At 34.6% G+C, this 21703-nt stretch overlaps 1 protein-coding gene and 1 long non-coding RNA gene across 2 annotated transcripts; one reads left to right on the top strand and one right to left on the bottom strand.

The window, feature by feature from the left end:
- Positions 1–15593: 15593 nt before the first annotated feature.
- Positions 15594–19601, top strand: LOC133777602 (uncharacterized). The gene is made up of 10 exons (XM_062217293.1): positions 15594–15726; positions 15820–15976; positions 17275–17363; positions 17492–17607; positions 18037–18120; positions 18198–18541; positions 18624–18794; positions 18872–18976; positions 19061–19229; positions 19317–19601. The coding sequence occupies exons 6-10, from the start codon at positions 18255–18257 to the stop codon at positions 19407–19409; spliced, it is 825 nt and encodes a 274-aa protein (XP_062073277.1). The 5' UTR covers positions 15594–15726; positions 15820–15976; positions 17275–17363; positions 17492–17607; positions 18037–18120; positions 18198–18254; the 3' UTR covers positions 19410–19601.
- LOC133777603 (uncharacterized) lies at positions 16504–17322 on the bottom strand. The gene is made up of 3 exons (XR_009868681.1): positions 16937–17322; positions 16791–16849; positions 16504–16553 (listed from the first exon to the last, which is right to left on the bottom strand). It is a non-coding gene; the product is annotated as an uncharacterized LOC133777603 (long non-coding RNA).
- Positions 19602–21703: the final 2102 nt, after the last annotated feature.

Here is a 21703-nt window from a genome sequence, read left to right as displayed (position 1 = left end):
TTAGAAATATATTATAAGCATAACAAATCGTTATGATTTATATAATATAACAAACTAAAAATGCTATCAAAATAATCAAATGTAACAGTGGAAAAGTGTTATGCATAAAGTATAAGATTAAACTCTAAATTTATAATCATTTACTCTAACTAAATGTTATTATTTGAATATTATAGCAACTAAAAATGTGTTATTGAATAGTTTAAGATAACATCGAACATAACATTCGAATACTGTTATAGAAAAGACAGGACTTTTAATAACAGGGGCTATGTTAGCATTTTCAGAAGCGTTATCAATACTCCCGGTTAGCAGTTTTTAAGTGTTATGAATACTGTTTTTTCTTGTAGTGCATCGTCCAAAAAGTGGAGTCTCTTGAAGACAAAGTTCTTGGTAGGTTTTCGAATCATCCACAACTTGAAGAATCATAGGAAATATCCATGTGACTTCTTCAATGTTTCTGTTTAATAGGTAAAGTGTGCACTTGAGAACATTTCTTATGTGATCCCAACTCTTAAAGCCTTTGGCTTCTCCGAGGCAATATAGGTTGCTCATTAACCTTTGGATATTTCTCATCACGAGATTCTCCAACACTTGTGGATTCTTGAGAGTTGCTATCACAATATAACAAATTCTCAAAAAACTCCACTTCTCTTGACTCAACTATAACATTAGACTCCAAGTCTAATTGCCTATAGGTCTAATTGCCTATAGGTGTATGTGAGGAATAGCCAACAAATGCATACTTAATGGCGCTTAGAAACAACATTTTCCTTTTAGGCTCCATGATATTGCAATAAGCAAGGCACCCCCACATTTTAAGATAGCCTAGGTTATGCTTTTTTCATTTCCATAACTCATATGGAGACACGGTCTTCCTTTTCAAAGGAATTCGATTTAATATATGGCACACAACACACATTGTTTCTCCCCACAAATTATAGGAAAATTTAGCATGCAAAAACAAAAAAGGAATCATCTCAAGACACGTCCTATTCTTTTTTTCAACTGTTCTATTTTATTGTAGAGTGTAGGGTGTAGTGCATACGTGAATAGTGTCATGTTGTTCACAAAACATATTAAACTTATTTTAAATATATTCATTACCTCTATCATTTCTATGAGCCTTAATTTTTTTTTTCCAATTGATTTTCTATTTCAACTTTATAGATTTTATATGCATTAAATGCCCAATCCTTACATTTAAGAAAATACACATAAGTATACATAGAGCAATTATCTATAATAGTTATGAAGTATTTATTTCCTCCTTTAGTCAACATACCATTTAATTCACATAAATCACTATGTATTAAATCCAAGAAGTTTGAACATCTATCAACACTAAACAAATGTTTCTTAGTACAATTAATTATTCCATATTTAATAAATCTTTTAATTGTGATATAACCCATATGAGAAAGTCTATTATGCCACAAAGTAATAGAACTAGAATTAATCACATTATAAGAACTTGATGCCACATTACTATTGCCATTATCAAGAGTACAAAGTTTGATCATCCTGTCACCAAATAACCATTTCCCACAAAAGTGTCCAACTTAGTTAAAATGAGTTTACCATATTCATACTCCAATTTGATACCGAATTTACTCAATAGATTGCCACATACAATATTTTTATTCATATCAGGAACATAGAAAACCTTAGTTTTGGTCACTTTCTTTCCATTGGTGAAGAAACAAATCAATGCAACCCCATCCTAGTACCTTGGATTTCTTTTCATTTCCCATTTGGACCTCAAGTCCATCATTTGCATGAAAATAGTTTTTATCATAGGTTGCATGAATGGAGGCATAACTATCATACCACCATCCTTACACCTCTCTTTGTTCTGCATTAATTTCACTCAAGTTTGCAATGATCTCCACGTTGAATTCATTAGCCTTGGTAAATTCACTTAGGTCTGCAATGATCTAATCATTGATTGCACTGACATATTTAATTCATTTTTAAGGTTGGATTAGTCTCAACACTACATGCATAAACTATGTCAATTTCGTTTAGAGTTGTCATGCATTTCTCATTGAATGAATTATTCTTTATTAGGGTTACAATGCATTCCTTTTTGTTGCATTAAATTTACTTAAGATCACAAAGATCTCATCATAAATTAGAGTAACCCAATCTAATTCGTTTAAGAGTGCAATGATCTAAATTTCAATTTTCCTAACCCAAATCTTATCATGGTTCATTTTTCAATTATCATATTTCACATTATGATCAATAATCTTACAAATAAAACAAGTATAACAATAGCTATTGAATTGTTAATTAATATTCACAATTGTACTCATGTATTTGACAATAAGCTCTAACTCAAAAAAAATTTGCAACAAGCATTTCTCAATCAAGTTCTTAAAATCTACACTAGAATTAAGGAATTTGATTATACCTTTAACCATTAGAATATAATCTTAATTTGTTTCTTTATCTTTAGTTGATGAAGGCCATAGATTAAATTTTACATGTAGGTTATGCCTATCCAAATACAAATTTCTTTGGCCTCCATTGGTTATGTGTTCAACACAAATTAAATCTTGAAGCAAAAGTATGAGAGTTGTAGAAGATGAACAAATTTTCCTCATTGTTAATTATGCAAAACACAAAAGAGAAAGTAATTCGAGTAAAAATTTTGATTGTTGGGAATTTATGGCTTACAGACTCTAAATCAACTATGAATAATAAGAAATAAAACATAATAATATGTACCCTAGAGGCTATTCAAGAATCACATGCATAGTATGAAGGAAAATCTTGAAAATTCAAAGATTAAAGTAAAATCTATAAAATGATGTAAAATAGTGTGAAATTACACATCCTATATAAATACAATCCTCGCATAAAATATAATTTGACTGACAGGATAAAATCATAAAATATAATGGGAAACTCAAAAACGAAATCAAAATAGTCTATCAAAGAGAGTTATGGTTTTAGAGAGATACAACCTTTGAATTAAACAATTGAATCTTCAAACTTGAAGATACATCAAAAGGCGTATACACGAGAAGTAACGATGTCCAAAATCTCTATTCTTAACCTTCCCATTGTTGCTTGAACCTTCACCAAGATGGAATGAGATGTGGGATTTAACAAGCCTTTGAAACTCACACAAGTCAAGCAATTTGTGATGAGTTTCTTAGAAAAAATAACTGCTCTTAGAAAGCTAGAGAGAGAGAAGGGTTACAAGGACAGTTGAAAAGTGTGATCAATAAATTTAACAGTAATAACCCTTATTTATTAGTGTTATTGCATATGATCATCATTTTGATATGAATTAAATCTTTATGGCAAACAATATGTTTATAAAGAAATTAATTCACTTCAGTCCAGTAATAAGTAATCTGATTATATAAAGTACATTTACTAGATGTCTATCCACATCAACAATCTAGATCTAGATCACAAGCATTAACAAAAGACGCTTAGTAAATCGTACTAACAACGATTGATTGAAGATTCCATAACTTAATACTCTCATTAATGAATATAAAATTGTCTGATATATATAATTATTCAATAATAATTAAAATATTCAATTATAAAGAAAATGTACTTTTATTTAATTCTAAACATAAATGCCGTATTACATGTGTTGTACGTGTTTTCAGCAACTGACATCTGGCATGTGTAATGCCCTACTAATCAAGGACTATTATACTATGTGTTTAAAATGGTTCTTAACTCGTTAAGCGAGTCATTTGGATTCAAAAGTATAATTAAGATTCAACAAGTGTTTAGGTACTAAAACTTTTGGTCAATGGAAATAGACTTTTCATTAAAAAGGTTGAATATATACAAGGGATCTCAACAAATGTTTAAAACTATATACAAATATAACAAAGATTACAAACATTGCCGACCAAAGCGGCAAAATTGTATTTAAACCCTAAGTTCTTCAAAAGTATCTCGACGGTGGCAGTCGAGCGGCTGAGTATGTACACACCACCCGAGAGCCCTCCAACTCATGGGTGGTCCAACTTCCCTTTGCCCTTACCTGCACCACAAAGCACCCGTGAGCCAAGGCCCAGCAAGAAAACTAAAATAGACATAGCAAGTAATCAATTATACGTAAACATTAAATACATGCTTCACAAATTATGAATAAACTCAGGTTAACTTTCCAACAAGTTATACGGCCTATGACGAATAGGTATGTATTCCACACCTCTATAGTGGCCCTGCCATGACGGCCTACATTCTGTATGAATATCACCGATTACGACCCCCTTGCAGATCACTCACAACAAAATATATGACAAGAGATACCACAAATGCAACCGTAATAACGTGAATATATAATTCTAGTTAGAATCAGCACACGATTAGAACCACGCTCAAAAATCGAGGCCATGCCCTATTCATGGTGCATGGGCAAGTTTTCTTATCTCGAGTCTTGCGTGAAAGACGAAACAACCTCGAGTGGGATCTATTTCCCCTAGTCACAACGAAACGACCCCTAGTCACAATGTAAATGATACACTTATCAGGGATTAAATCCAAATCCTCAGTTCAAAACAAAACCCTAGCTTCTATGCTTCCAAGCTCACTCAAAATGGGAGTAGAATCATCCCCTGAGCCCCCAAGCGGGTGTTGGGGAACTTATACATGATCTTTATTTATTTTCATGTAGATCTAATATTAAAGAAATTAATATGAGATAACCTAGAACATGTTTCTAAAATTGAATTCAAAGAGAAAAAATGATAAGAATACTTACAGTATACGCAACAAAATGAATGAGTCCTTCCTTCAGTTTCTCTAACCCTTGTATCCATTCTGTCACAGAGTATTATCAAGAAACTGAACCGATCTTCTATTATCTTCACAGTCTTCCAAAGTATCCTTAGAATCATCTAGACTAGAGTGGGCAATTCTCAACACATGAGATAGATATAGAGAGAAGAAGATAAAATAACTAAGAGGCTTAGAAAAGGACTTGTGTTTAGAGAGAATCTAAAAACTATTAGAAAATTTGACTTGTGACCTGTCAAACTTATTAGAACTTATCTGTCGTCTTTCTTGACTTCTCTCTAAGCACTCCTTTTATAGACTTTAATTAGGCCATTTAATTTAATTAAAAAATCAATTAAATAATAGCCAATTAACATCTCTAGATCGAAATTATCATGGGCTTTAGGCCCATGAAATTTCTCATTTGATTATAAGCCCATTGGACTAAAAATCAAGGCATGTATTACTTTCTATTGATTTAACTAATTAAATAATTATTTAAATCCTTTATCAAATTAATTATTTATAATTTTAACCTTGGTTTAAAATTATTTATTAATTTAGATACCAATTTATCTTAATTAATAAATCTGCCATAATTTCTCTTTTCTTCTCAAAATTACATAACTCTGTGAAACTATCCAAAATTGACCTGGTCAACTTTGATAATTCTAATTGATAATTAAATCAATTAATTGAGATTATCTAGATGATTTTATCCAAGGTACAATGGGGACCATGGGCATATTAAATCAAGCTCTAATAAGTTATTATAAATCTAACAAATAAATTTACTAACTTACTAATTCCTCGTGACTCCACTAAAGACTCGGAATTGCACTCTTGAATTTATAGAATGCTCTATAACAAATATAGCTACACTATTAACTATCCATTGTTACAACCATAATTGTCACTCAATCCTCTATAGACAGTCTACAATGAGATGGGACTAATTACCGTTTTACCCCTCATTGTATTTTATCCTTAAAACACTTAGTTCCTTGTAAATGATATTTCAGTAAACTAATTTAATTACTGAAATAAGATCTCTATCATTTAGCACCTTGAACTAAACTAAAAGGAAACCATCATTTCACTTCGTCATCAAAAGCTATTGATTCATATCTATGATTAACACTCCCACTCAATTATACTACCGAGTTCCCAAGATGTAAGTATGGGCTAGTCCGTAGGGTAAGCTGGTAATGAACAAGTCAAAGAACTCAAATAATACAATAAGTTAGAATACTAACCACTCAGAATTGAGATTGAATTGACCTATGGTCAACTATATGATATGACTAGAATTATTAATAAGGGTATGTTTACTTATCTTATCAACTGATGTAACAAATACATCCGATCTTATCTACTTTGCTAATGTTCTAGAAAGAACATAACACCACAATGTGTAAGTAGATCATATCGTAGATTGGCAAGTCAGTGTAAATCCTGTGCTCTGACTAATCTTAGGACTAACTTATTTTGAACTTATAATCATATTTATATTCCACTATGATTACGTCACTATAAATATGATTAGCTATATGCTCGGGATTTTGTAGAAGTTTATATTAAATAAACAATCATGAAAATAAAACATGTGAGCAAAGTGATTGACCAAGTCAAAAAATGATTTCTATTCTTTTATGGATAATAAAATGAGATTACAAAGAATTTAGGTTTTAATCAGAGCATAAAACCCCAACAGCAGGCCCCCAAATTAGATCCTAGGAACCTCGAGCTAAATACCAAAGTTTCAGAAAATCACCATTTCGAGGAACCTGGTGCACTTGCACCCACCCTTGGCGCGGTCGCACTCATAGAAAGTTTGGGATTTCTAGGACGCTAGCGCAATCGCACCCTACCCCATTCTGATCTTGCTAGTACCTTCGAAATGCCAAATTGAAATCAAAATTCTGGTATTTTGGGACACTAGTGTGGTCACGCCACACCCCAGCGCAGTCACGCTAGGTCCTTAGAAACACAAAAATGAACCCAGAAATGTGTTCTTCCCCAAATTAAATTCCTGCAATTTTTCCCCTGCATTTCTGACCCAAATCCAGACCATAAGTCGATTCCCAGTAGTTTAGACACAGATTTTAGACCTCAAAACACTAGCATCACTACTATAAAACATCATACTACACATAACTCACCAAAAACACATTAAAATCAGATATTTCCATCTATGAGTTCCAACTCAACTTTTATCCCAAAAATCTGAAATTCCATTTGAATCTTTCAAATCACGTAGTAATTAAGCTTCTAAACATATTATAAGTAACTCCCTATCATCAAAACATTAACAAAACATCCTAGAAGCACCCAAATTCGAATCTAGTCAAAATCCCCAAACCAACTCAAAACTATCAAGAATGACCCAATGAACATTAAAACCATAACTTACCTTACTCCAAATCTGAAAACTCTAGTTGAAATATTTTCTTGATTGTGGCGGACTCCTTTCCTTGAAGCTTAATTCCTCCAAATAGATCAAGAACTTTGAACTTTGAAAAAATGATAGAAAGGGTAAGTGAAAGATAGCACGTGAATGGGAGGGAGGGAAAGGCTTACCATGAGATTTAATTATCCTAAAGATCAAAGGACTAGATTGCCCTTTGTTGACGGTGAGAACTCGTCAACTAAGTTGAGTTGGAAGAAATTATCAAGTAAGGATCGTCAATAAAAAAGCTATAGAAATCAAAGTAATAACTCAAGAACAATGACAGAATAACAATGGAGAAATCAATCAATCTTTCATTCACTCTCAAGCCTTTGATACAGTAAAACTTCCAACCCCCTTGCAGGTGGTGTTAGAGTTCATTTTATAGTAGCCTCTAATGGCCCTGGGTACATGGTGGTCCAGGAGACCAAGTGGTACATAAGTACTATGTCAGGGGAGTGGCTTTAGAGGTTGTGGTCGTACATCCAGTACAGGAGCAGGTGTCAGGAGGATGTCTCCACTACTTGTCCGTACCCATGTCTGATGAGTGGTGGCAGGCATAGTGGCGCAGGTGGTAGTGGTGTCGACTTTGGCTCTTGGCCGTAGACGTACAGGCCATAACTCTTATTCTAGCATCCCCGCTGGTACAGGTGTTCGTACCCAGTACTAGATCGTACAAGTATGTTCCATTCGACTCGTACTGGAGCCCCTAAGCATTGGGGTCTCAAAGTGTAAGGAATGGGACCCTTGGTGAGTATAATGGTCATGGCGTGAGGTGGGGGTCTCGGGTCCTTGACATGAGGTGCCTGAAGCACCCCGAGGTCACCCATGAGCATAGGCGATAGGCATGTGGCCTTGACGGATGTCTAAGGATGTGTGGCGAAAGGCCTTCCTTGCGACCCCCTTGGTGGGGCGGCTCCTTTGATGCATGGCTTCACTCCCGTGGCCACCAGGTGGCGTGGCTCCTACTCCCTCGCGAGGCCCCCTTGGAAGGCCTATTGACGACGCGGCTCCCTAGCTGCTCACGAGGCCCTCCCCCTTGTGGCTATGTGATGGTGTGACTCGCTCGAGGCACGAGGTCGAACATCTGCTAAGGTGCGAGGCTACGAGGCCATGGGCGCGACGCCGAGGGCGCTCCAGCGAGGCCATGCGGGCGCGACGCCGAGGGCGCTCCAGCGAGGCCATGCGGGCGCGACGCCAAGGGCGCTCCAGCGAGGCCATGCGAGCGCGACGCCGAGGATGTTTCAGCGTGGCCACGGGTGCGACGCCGAGGATGCTCCGGTGAGGCTACGGGCACGACGCCGAGGGCGCTCCAGCGAGGCCATGCGGGCTTGGACGCGAGCCCATGGGCGTTGGGGCGTGAGCCTATGTGCAAGAGATCACCTTGCACGACATGGTTCTAGGCCTGCGAGGCCGTTGCGAGAGGGTGGCGCCTCGATTGCCTCGTGGTTCAAGCATGCACTTGGGCCTTCAAGGGACCTTAGCGCATGTCCTAGTTCTTTTATGGGAGTGGAATATCGAGTGTCTACACCCTTCCTCCCAATACAATTCTTAATAAATCCCAAGGTCAAAATGGTCATTTAGCCTAAAACTCCCACTAAACATCAAATTACATTACAAATCCTCAATTTAATCCACTATTCCACCAAACAAAAACATTTCCCCAAAATACTTCATTTACCAATAATTTCCCCAAAATAATGCAAAATGGCCAAAATACCCCTAGGCTTGACCTGAGTCGAGCATTTATTCCTGTTGTGATATTTTGTGCTAAAATCTCTCAAAAAGGACCCACTTGTATCGAATATCACAAATATCCACATAATAATGTGGTCCAAAGAACCTAACACATAAAAGTAATGAATATACCCTGAAAGGGTCAAAATTACAAAAAATGCCAATTTTTAAAAAAGCGGGTCTTTAAACACTTTTAATACACATAATCATGCATACTCAATCATATAATCATATATATCACATAAATTAATAAATTAACACATAATTACCGCAGATGTCCTCCCAGCACGCTAATCAAAGCACTTAATTTTATTAGAAGTTTCGGACGATGCAACATGCATTAGGAGTAATTAAGTCCACGTGGAAGCTGGTAAACCTCTTAGAGCTTGTCGGAAGGAAAGCTTTCACCACCTCCGAAGAAGCTGGTCTTCAAGGAAAGTTACTTCCTCAGAACCACATGCAGAGTGTCCTCTCCAAGTCACATCTCATCTAATCTAGTCTTCTAGGCCTGTGAGATTCCTCCTTCTGGCCTTGAGTAGAGTTCCAAGTGTTATGCGCAATGAACTTGGACCATACGCAGTTGTCTGACATTTTACTATTGCACAAGTCGGAGTGTCGAGTTTGTACAAGCGACACACATGATGTCTCACGGCACTGTCTAACATGAAAAAAAGTGCAGCTACCATTTGACAATGTTAGGGATGTGCTACCCCCAAAAAGTAGTGGGCTGAAACTTTGTAATTGGGCCCGTTATTATATTCCTCGGTCCACCAGTGTATTAACTATTGGAATGTATTACTTATTGTTTATTTAAAGATCCATTAAGGGAGTATAATTGTAATGACTACTCATTAGAGAATTAATTGCCTTCAGCCTTCTATAAATAGGTCTTGGGCACACATTATAAAGGATCCCAGATTTTACTGAGAGCATTGCTAAAACACTGCTTGAAACTCCATTGAACCTTGAACCCCCAAGCTTCTATCATCCTAATACAATTGACTCGTGGACTAGGGTTAATTAATAACCTTAACCACTTAAATCTACGTGTCTCCTTCAATATTTCTTTAAGTGTTTTTTATTAGTTGTTAGCAAAAAATTTAGTCAACATTTTGGTACTTTCATTGAGAACTTGAAGAAAGCTTTGAGTCATAGCCATGGTGAACACTAGACGCAACGTTGCTGAGGAACTTCCTCCTTCCAACGCCGCTGTGGTAGGAGAACCAAGCAGACCACTACCTCCACCAAATGATCCGGAGGTGGCCCAGGACGACGCCTATGATGAGAATTATGGTTATGACAGTGAAGATGGAGACAACTACTATAAGATTGGATATTCTCAGTCATTTCAAATGGTGGAGCCACCAGAAATTGGCAGCCATTAAGAGTTATGTAACGACCCAAAATGCTAATAGGGTTCAGTACCTGGATTAGCTTGCTGGGAGGGCATAATTTGATATATTTATGTGTTTAATTGGTTAAATGCATGACTGTGGGGCATACATAATTAATATGATTATGGGAATATATTATATGCATGTTTACGAGTATTAGATATGCATGTGGGCCCTTTACTGTTTATAAGGGTCTATTTGTAATTTTGGCCCGTTAAGAGCATAAATGTGATTATATGTGATAAATAGTTGAGACCACATTATTATGTGAATATATTTGTAGTATATGGCTTGAGACGATCCTAGTGAGCAGATTAGCGAAATAGTCACAGCGGGGTTTAATACCCAGCTCGGGGGAGAGCCCAGGGGTATTTTGGTAATTTTGAGAATATTTTGGGATTTATTGAGTAATGAATAATTATTTGGTAATTAATTGGACACGACAAGATTAATTTTTAAATGGTAGGAACACTTAAGGAATTAGCGGGAATCGGGAAAATGATCGTTTTACCCTTCGAAATCATTAGAGGGCTGAGTAAGTTCAAGAGGTAAATTAGTCATTTTGGAGTTAAAGAGATAAAGTGGGAAGAGTTAGAGTTAGGTTGAGTGATTGGAACATAGTGGTATATATCAGAATACCCTCAAGCTTTTTCTTCCTTTCCTTCTTACACATTATTTCTTCCCCTCTCTAAAGCCTAAGTAAACCTTGAAACTAGAAGAAGAAAAACTTTGGAAGACAAGCTGGGAATTTAGCTGGGGGAACCTAGGGGATTAAGCTAGGATAATTCAAAGTCACTGCTAAGGATTTAAGCTACAGGTAGAGGTAAGATTTCAGGTCCTAATCTACTGAATTTTTGCTGAATCAATGTTGAGTTTAGAACTTGCATAAATTATGGATTTTGGCTGATTTTGGGTGTTTAATAGGTGTAAGAATTGGTTTATAGACTAGTTATGATGTCTAGGTTTTAAGGATGAGATTCTGGGTTCAATTTTGAGTTTGGCTGATGGTTTTGGTCGGATTTTAAGGTTTAGGCTCGAGCGAAACACAGAGAAAAAGAGGGAATTTCTAGGTTTGGGGCCTCGGGTTGCGGCCCTATTCTTCAGGCATCGCGACCTGCGTGCTTAAAGGGGTTGGATGCCTCTGTTCATCAGGCGCACTGTGATCTGGAGGGGTGAAAGTCGCGGCCCGTGCCCTCTAGTAGGGTGGGCTAGTCCTCTGTCTAAGGGGCGGGACGCGACCCTTTTGGGCAAGTCGCGACCCTAAATAAGAAATTAAGGGAAAACAAGGTTTTAGGCTCTAAGGCTCGGGACGAATTCTACTACCCGGGTTAGTAGAATTCGAGATCGCGGAGGCTAATATTTGTTCCCTAAACATTTATTTGGATTACAGATTGATAGTTACCCATTGTTATTGTGACTAGGATTATCGCTAAGGCTCGGGACTGAGGATCGTTCTTGCGACCGCTCTTTATTTATTGCTCGGGATTTGAGGTAAGAAAACTGCACACATGTGGTTGTGAATGTGAATCAGGTTCCCTGTAATTGAATATATTTACTGTGTGATTGTATGGTTGTTATGCATTTCATGAATGTACGACCTAATGATGCCAGGGGTGATGATAAGCGTACAGAATGCAGCTCGACCTAAGCGACTCAGGGTCAGCGATAAACAGAGGGCTTGGCCTAAGGGCGCCAACCCTGAACATTTGTATTACTAATTGAGATGTATGCTTGAAAATACATGTTTACCTTTGTTTAGCTCAATGCTTGAACTATGTTGAGTTATTGAATTAGTTTGATTAGGATTGATTGGATGCTACCACTGTTATATGTGTTTGTTGTCTATGATTTTCTTGCTAGGCCTTGGCTCACGGGTGCAGGTAAATGCAAAGGGAAAATGGACCAACCATGAGTGGCAGAGCTCTGGGGTGGAGTGTACATTGTCAGCCGCTTGACCGCCACGACCGAGGGAAAGTTACAGGAATAGAGATCTAAATTTGTAGGCCATTAGTCTGGTTTTTGTTGTATAAGTTTTTGGGAATTGTATTTACCACTTATACCCTATTTTTGGGGCCCCATGTACCAAACATTTGTTTTAATGAAAATTAACGATTTATGATCAAAATATTTTAACCATAACCTAATAGTTGACTTTAGAATCACATTTATGTCCAAACGACTTGATTAGCAAGTCTTGCACTATTTTAAACTACACAATGTAACAGTCTTGGTTATCCAGGGCGTTACAAGTTAAGTCACCTCCCAGTAGTAAAATATAGAGTCTCAAGAGGGTAGTATCGCCGCCTTACAGAAGTTTTTTAACACCATGAAGGCTACTTTGGCAGCTCAAGGGCTGCAAGTGGACCCTCATGGAGAAGTACCGCCTAGGTAGCCAGCTGATGTGCCACTTGCGCACCAAGCTGGAGTGCTACCTGTCCAACAAATGGGTGTGCCTCTCGAGCACCCTGCTGATGTGGCACAAGAGCATCCAGCTAGTGTGCCACCAGTGCACCCAACTAGAGCACCACCCGCAACTCAAGCTCGTGGGAATGAGAAGGTTCAGCCCTCACAAAAGAGGAAAAGGACTCATCGGGCTTCCTAGCCCATCGACGTCCAAAGGAGAGCCAAATGTACTGAAACTCAGGGGGTCCAGGGGAACCACTAGGATAGCAGTGTCCATAGAGCCCAGGACATTCCTTCTAGGCGTGCTAGGACTGATCGCGACATGCCTAGAGGAGGGTAGCCCTCAATACCTTGCCAGCTGTAGAGTCCAAGAACTTTACTTAGCTAGTTAGATAGTAGTAGTAATAGTAATAGCTAGTAGTAGTTATAGTATGCTTATTACTATGGATTTTGGTTCAAGTTGGGACTTAGTTGGACACTCGTAGTAACACTTGTAGATTTTATAAGTTTAACCTATAGCTTAAGAATATTAATTATAACCTAAGGTTTGATTAATATGACTGATTAAGAAGATGATAATTATTATACTATAAGGTTTAGATAGACCCAACTACTACAATTTGGACATTAGCCATCGGACATAAGAGGTCGGTTCTCTTTAAACCGACTTATTACATGTTCATAAGTCGGTTTACACAGAATCGACCTATCATGTATGTCCAAGGTAAGCATGGGAAGTCGGTTACGCGAGAACCGACCTCCCATGCTTGTAGAAGACATAATAGGTCGGTTCATGCAAAACCGACCTACCATGTTGTCATGGTAGGTCAGTTCTGTGTCGACAGACCTACCATGTCCTACCTTGCTGACATGATAGGTCGCTACTATGTGAACCGACTTATCATGTCACATTGTAACAAATTTAAAATATTTTAATTTATTTAAAGTATAAATATATATCTATATGTAAGCTATTAGTGTATGAAACGATTGTAAGAAATTTATATTTATTAATTTTACATTATAATGTTTTGTAATATAAATAAATAAATTAAATTAATATATTTTAAAATTTTAATAATGTACAAGCAAATTAGAGTATCTTTAACACTATATTTGTGTAATAATGACACACAATCAAACTAACATGTCATTTAAAAAATTATTTAAGAAACTACTCTTATCAAATTTTTATTTATTTATTTTAAATTGTAAATATTATTAAATTAAAATATTTTTTATTTATAAAATATATTTATAATGTAATATTAACAAATATAAATTTTACATTATTTGAATTTTAAATATATTAATTTATTTAAACAATACATATATAAAATTTATTTGGGTATGAAATAAGTATTAAAAATATATAATTATTAATATTACATATATTATAATATTTGAAATATAAATAAATTAATAAATTATTTGTAATTAAAAAAATTTATTTCATTTTTATAAACAAGAAAATATTTTAATTTAATAATAGTGATAATTTAAAATAAAAAAAATTTATAACATAATTTAATGTATCTCTTTAATAATTTTTTAGAGGACATGGTAGGTCGGTTGTGTGGGAAAGGACTTCTCATGTGACATGGTAGGTCGGTTATGTAGAACCGACCTACCATGTCATTATAAAAATACATTATTAAATATACTCTAATTTGTTTATATTATTGAAAATTTAAAATATATTAATTTATTTATACAATACATATATAAAATTTATTTGGGTATGAAATAAGTATTAAAAATATATAATTATTAATATTACATATATTATAATTTTTGAAATATGAATAAATTATTTATAATTAAAAAAATTTATTTCATTTTTATAAACAAGAAAATATTTTAATTTAATAATAGTGATAATTTAAAATAAAAAAAAATTTATAACATAATTTAATGTATCTCTTTAATAATTTTTTAGAGGACATGGTAGGTCGGTTGTGTGGGAAATGACTTCTCATGTGACATGGTAGGTCGGTTGTGTAGAACCGACCTACCATGTCATTATTAAAATACATTATTAAATATACTCTAATTTTTTTATATTATTGAAAATTCAAAATATATTAATTTATTTAAACAATACATATATAAAATTTATTTGGGTATGAAATAAGTATTAAAAATATATAATTATTAATATTACATATATTATAATTTTTGAAATATGAATAAATTATTTATAATTAAAAAAATTTATTTCATTTTTATAAACAAGAAAATATTTTAATTTAATAATAGTGATAATTTAAAATAAAAAAAATTTATAACATAATTTAGTGTATCTCTTTAATAATTTTTTAGAGGACATGGTAGGTCGGTTGTGTGGGAAATGACTTCTCATGTGACATGGTAGGTCGGTTGTGTAGAACTGACCTACCATGTCATTATAAAAATACATTATTAAATATACTCTAATTTGTTTATATTATTGAAAATTTAAAATATATTTATTTATTTAGACAATACATATATAAAATTTATTTGGGTATGAAATAAGTATAAAAAATATATAATTATTAATACTACATATATTATAATTTTTGAAATATAAATAAATTAATAAATTATTTATAATTAAAAATATTTATTTCATTTTTATAAACAAGAAAATATTTTAATTTAATAATAGTGATAATTTAAAATAAAAAAAATTTATAACATAATTTAGTGTATCTCTTTAATAATTTTTTAAAGGACATGAGAGGTCGGTTGTGTGGTAAATGACTTAATATGTGGCATCCTAAGTCGGTTGTAGAAGAGACTTATGGTGTTACATTGTAAGTCAGTTAATAATGGGCCGACTTACCATGTAAAATTTAGGGCATTGAAAATAAAAGCAAATTTTTTTTTAAGTATCCCGCGTCTTCTTCACTGTGTACACCCCACCATTTCTTTATCTTCTTCTACTTCATTCCGCCAGCGACCCAAAGGAAATTTTTATACGATACAGACTTCATGCGCAGGGTATATACTATTTGTCTTCCAAATCCCCTTATTCTTGATTTTCTTTTCAGAATAGAGAATATCAAATACTTAATATGATGTCCCTTTTTGCAGGATGCGTTAGAGGGGTCCAAACCTTTGATAGCTTTGAGGTTTTTTGACAACCAAAATCGACAAATTGTTTGTGCCCCTGTATGTAGTAACAGTGTATTATCAGCTTTCTTTGTCAAATAGAAACATCAAAGCTGAAAGTTGGTTCTGGTTCTATCAGGTCAGTCTTATATATATATATATATATCATATATAAATGGGAGTCATGGGTTGTGTATATATTTATGTTGAATTTGGGAGCAATCTAGATGTTTTTGCTTCTCCAAGGTCAGTTTCAGCTTGCCTGAATTTTTACCCCAAAATTTCCCGGCTCGTTCTTCATCGGCAAAATTTTTACTGGCATTTTCTTGCTATTCTTTAGTTCTTGCATTTTCTTCATCGGCCCGTTCTTGCATTTTCTTTTTCAAGAACCTTTATAATCCTTTAGTTCTTGCTTGCTATTGTTTTATTTCAACTCAACTAATAAGTATATTTTCATTTCGGGTAGAGTTTGGAAATAACGTGGAGTAGAGTAATTGAATAAATCTCAGCTCATAATCTCAGTAGGGAAATTACAGAGTAATTTTCCTTTTGTTTAATAGTTATATATGGTCATAATATATTTGAAATTTGCCTGGATCATATATATAAATATATATAATAAACAAAATGAGCATTCAAATGATTCAGTAAGAACAAGATTCTGACCTTGGCAATAGTCTTTTGGGCAGTCAAGGTGGCAACAGTATCTCTAACCTCTGCATTGCAAATTTAGGAAGAGACTACTGAGTAAGGTTCAATAAATTCAACTTTATCAAACTATAACTATAATTTGGTTTACAACATCTGAAACCATATTACAAACTCAAGAATGAAATTTAGAGCATCAATACTAATCATCCGTAGTGAGAGTAGACTTGAAAAAAAGTACCGATTAATAATAGGAATGTAGAGGCTTAAAACTACCAAAAAATAGTACATAGAGCCAAACTCACTGGAATAAAACTTGAGCTTCTTTTCAAACTTGCGATCGGCCTTGGTCGACGAATCTGACCTGCATACCACATAAATTAGTACCCATGAAGCTCATGAATTTATTTATGACTAGTAAAAAAAAAAATTAATGCCATGGCAGTAGTACCGTGAACTTGGCTTGCCCATCACTGAAACTTTTGAAGATTTTTGAGCGCAAAATATATGTATGTATGGAATAGATAGAATATGGAAATCAGATTAGGGTTGAGGGAAAAGACGATTGAAGAACTTTAAGCAAGCACCAAACACAGACTGAAACTAGAACTCAAAAAATAAAGCATGGCAGTAGTACGGTACTGTGTTATGTTTTTGTTTCTCTAGTCTAGGGAGGAAGAAGAACTCAAAAGGGCTTTTCCCAATTGTGGCTGTGGCTTAAGACTGATGACTTCTAGTGATGGTGAAATAGAAGGAGACTTAAGACTGATGACTTTTACTTAAATGCAGCTATACTGAAGGACTCTGATTATAATGAAGTAGATAGAGCTGAGTGCCAATTTTCTACAACTTCAACTGTACTTGACAATGGATCACAGGTATAATGGCAGCTTTTAAACTTTGCCTTTTAGTTTTTTCAAACATGAGATAAGAACATAATATAAAAATTTTGCAACTGATGCTTGTATGATTCTGTGAATGACTTTATGTAATAAATATGATGCAGAGTACTCCCTTTCATCCACCAAAGAACACCATAAATGGTTTCTTCGAATCCATTGAAAGCCTCTGGAATGAACTGTGGAAGGATTTGAAAGATTTCATTACTGGACAAACTTGCAGGTATACATATCTTACTTTGTGTGAATTACTAGAGCTGCAAGTGTCACCTTCTTTTTTAGTCATAAACAAGGTTTTTCCTTTTATCATCATCATATTTTATCTATTTTGTACAAGCCAGCTGTCAAGCATGATTTTATCTATTTGAGTGCATATAAAAAGATGATGTATGTATGCATACTTTTGTTATGATCAAATTTATAAAGATCTTTAGTTAGCATTGAACTTGAACTATGCATACATGAAATTGAGCCCTTCTTTGGGAAAGTTGGCGCCAGAGTCTAAAATAGAGGGTGCAATCTGCAGCTGCCATACATATATATGATAATATTATATAAATTATTTGCTTTATGTAAAGATGAAGGTAGTACTAATTATTATTATTATTATTATTGCTGCAATAATGATGCTAAACTTATTTTTCGTATTAAGGATGAGATCATTTTTGTACGTCATGCTGTCGGTTACTTTGTTGAGTGGCGACCTCATCTGATCATTCCATACGATTCAAATTTGGTAAGATATTAACAAATAGTTATATTTACTGATTAAATTATTTTTCAAGACTAACATGTGTTACTTTCATGTTGAAGCTACCTAAGAAGACAAAGAAGCAAAAAAGAAATAGTTCACCAATACCTAATGCCCCAATGACACAAGACAAGTCTCATCCTTCCCAAAGACTTCCTAGTCAAAATGAAGTAGTGTCAAGTAAAGCTAGTGCCCCGATACTCTTCAAGATTCCTAGTGGGGTTCCTCACTCTCTCAAGTGTTTATTAACTACTGTGAAGTATGTGGAGCCAAGTTTCATGGTCAAAGTTCCGATGGATTTTGAGATATTAGGTCATGAGAATGATTTATATATCTCACAAGAAGATACCGTCCACTTTGGCTTAATAGAGAAGATTGGAGCATCATGTATATCGTTATATATCAGGTATCAAAGATTTTTAAAACCATTATAAGTTTGTAGATAACTTATTTTATAAATTTAACAAAGATATATATTTTTTATGTAGGATTTTATACTTCCAATTAGTGAAAAGAGAGATCAGTCACTTTTTTCGTTTTGTTGAGCCAATTTGGTTATCAAATGTTGGATCTACTGAAGAAGAACGAGTTGAATGGATATCAAAGCGTATGATTGATTCAAATCCAGGTCAAATGTGGTTGTTGCCATATCATAAGGGGTAAGTTTTTTACTTTTAGTATTTTGTTAGTGATTATATATAATATTAATAATGAAATATTTTTGTGTTTCTGTTAGAAATCATTGGATGCTTAAAATAATGGATTTTGATCACCAATTGTGCTATTTCCTGGATTCTCTTGACAATTTTCCACCAGATGAAATCAAATCTCTCATTTCTCGGTAATAATCTAACCAATTAACTATATACTCTTAAATTCATTTAAAAATTAACAACATATAAATGTTTATGTTTTTATTGCATAGTGTTTTTCAACATTTGCGCACAAATAATGCGAAAACTAAGGAAGTCGCATGGAGAACTGTTAAGTGTCCTCGTCAACCATCAAAATCAGTACAATGTGGATTCTATGTTATGAGGATGATAAAAGACTTCGTGACAAATGAGTTTTCAATGCGATGGCTAACTAGTAAAGTAAGTGAAAATATTTATTATTAAAGTTATAGCTTTACCTCAAGATTAAGTATATTAATTCAACTCACGCAAGGAATTTTGTTTTAGTGTGGCGGGAAGAATTCTTACACAAAGGATGAGATCAATGAAGTACGTGAAGAATGGGCACAATGCGTTATGGATTTGATGAGTACTACATAAGTCTACTCACTTTTGTTAACTAAGACTTTTAAAGAGATATACTTAGAATAACTTAGACTTTCTTAGAGATACACACACTTTTATTGTCTAACTATAGTTTACACTTTTGTTGCTTATATGAGTAATTTTGTAATTAACTTAAGACTCATCATTATTTTGGATATTTAATTCAAATTCTAGTATTTTATATTACTGTGATATATGTTTTGTTTTGTTATGTTTGTTTGTATAAAATGCAGGATTTGTTTTGGCATAATACACTTTTCATGAAAAACAAAAAACACCATAAGTCGGTTGGGAACTGACTTACCCTGTTTTACACTAGAGGTCGGTGTGCCAGACCGACCTATCATGATTTACACTAGAGGTCAGTTTGCAACTGACTTACCCTGTTTTACACCATAGGTCGGTGTGCAACCGACCTACCATGTTTTGCACTAGAGGTCGGTGTGCAACTGACCTACCATGGCTTACACCAGAGGTCAGTTGGCTCCAAACCGACCTCTAGTGTAAGACATGGTAGGTCGGTTTGCAACCGACTTACCATGTCTTACACCATACGTCGGTTTACAACCGACCTACCATGTCTTACACTAGAGGTCGGTTTGGCGCCAACCGACCTACCATGTTTTTACATCATAAGTCACTGCATGGGAAGTCAGTTCACAACCGACTTATGAACATTCAGAAGTCGGTTTTTAACCGACTTATCATGTAATTTTTGTAGTAACGCAATAAGGTAATGACAATTGTCATGTGTATGTTTAATGAATAATTAAGTATTTTTGAGGAATAGTTTATTAAGAACAATATTTGAAAATCCTAGAGTTTGCCAGCAGCTTTGAAATCGTTAAAGGACTTAGTCAAGGCTATTTACTCAATTCAAATTAGGCTGAAAAAGTGTAATTATGTGTATAATATTTCAGCGTATGCCGACATATCGCAGCTCTAGGGGGCGATATATCGCCATACGGGGATACGAAAAACACGTAGCTTCACACGACAACCTCGACGAGCCTCGGGAGCATCAGTTCAGGCGATATATCGGCTATGGTGCATGGTTTTTGAATGATTTTGAAACCGAGCTCATTTTAATCCTTAACCTCTTGATAAGTCCAGAATCTTTTTGACCGAGTCTTCAGCCTCTACTGAATGATTATTCAAATGTTTTTCAATTAAAAAGCCATTATTTTATTCAAGCTAAATGAAGATCTTTTCATTCTTGAACTCTATAAATAGGACCTAGTACCCAGCCATTTCTTCATTCATCAAGCTGAGTTCAGAGCCTACAAGCTGCTAGGTTTACTTTAGAGTGCTAAACACTTGAGTTGGGGTTATAAATTTAATCATTATAAGCTTAATAAACACTTGGGAAGTAAGGATCATAGTATATTTCGATTTCGAGGTATAGTTCGAGTATAGCAATTTCAAAGGTATCCTTATTCTTAGTTCCTTTCTGTATTGTTAAGTTCTTATAGTTTTTCTACTCAATTCCTAACTCATCTTCTTTATTCTTGGTTAGGCATCTAAGTTCTTGAACTTGAGGTTCTTGTTGGTAAGTATCTTTTCGATGGTGTAGTTCATTATTTTCATCTCTTTTCTTTAGTATACTCACCTCTTTATTATGGTTTTTAGGAGTGTTCCAAAGTCCCGATCTTGTTCTCACATTCCGATTTTTGGTAAGGAAAATAGGGTAGATTTGTATGCTTTTATGTTGTTGATATATGTCTATGTTATAAGTATGATATGTTTTTAGTTGTTTTAGTATATGAATTGTTTAGATAACAAATCACATAATTTGTTTAGATAACAAATATATAACTTGTTTAGATAACAAGTCCCAATAGTAGATTCCTTGGGCATACGATTGTTTAGCTAACGAGCCCCATAAATTTATGGGCATATGATTGCTTAGCTAGCAAGTCCCAAGAAGTGTGATGGCCATTATAACAGATGTTGTATTTATATAGTCATATGAGTATAGTTCACAGTTTATAGTTTATAGCTTATGTGTATGTATATGTTTCATGCTTGTAGTAGATTTTCCTTGCTGGGCATTAGGCTCATTCCTTTATGTTTTATATGTGCAGGAAAATAGTATGGTGGCAGAAAGGTTCTTGGCAGCTTGGGAATGTGTATTGAGGCAGGATGGAATCGGTGGATTGCGCGTACGATTCGAGGATGAAGTTGTTTAAAGTCTTTCAAATCATATTTTCTTTGTATCTTTCCGCATCTGAGTTGTAACCAATTTATTTAAATTATGTTATGTTTTATTTTCAAAACAATGGGATCCC

Source organism: Humulus lupulus, chromosome 5, assembly GCF_963169125.1.
Source record: "Humulus lupulus chromosome 5, drHumLupu1.1, whole genome shotgun sequence".
Classification (NCBI taxonomy): Eukaryota; Viridiplantae; Streptophyta; class Magnoliopsida; order Rosales; family Cannabaceae; genus Humulus; species Humulus lupulus.
This window is presented reverse-complemented; position numbering and strand designations above follow the sequence as displayed.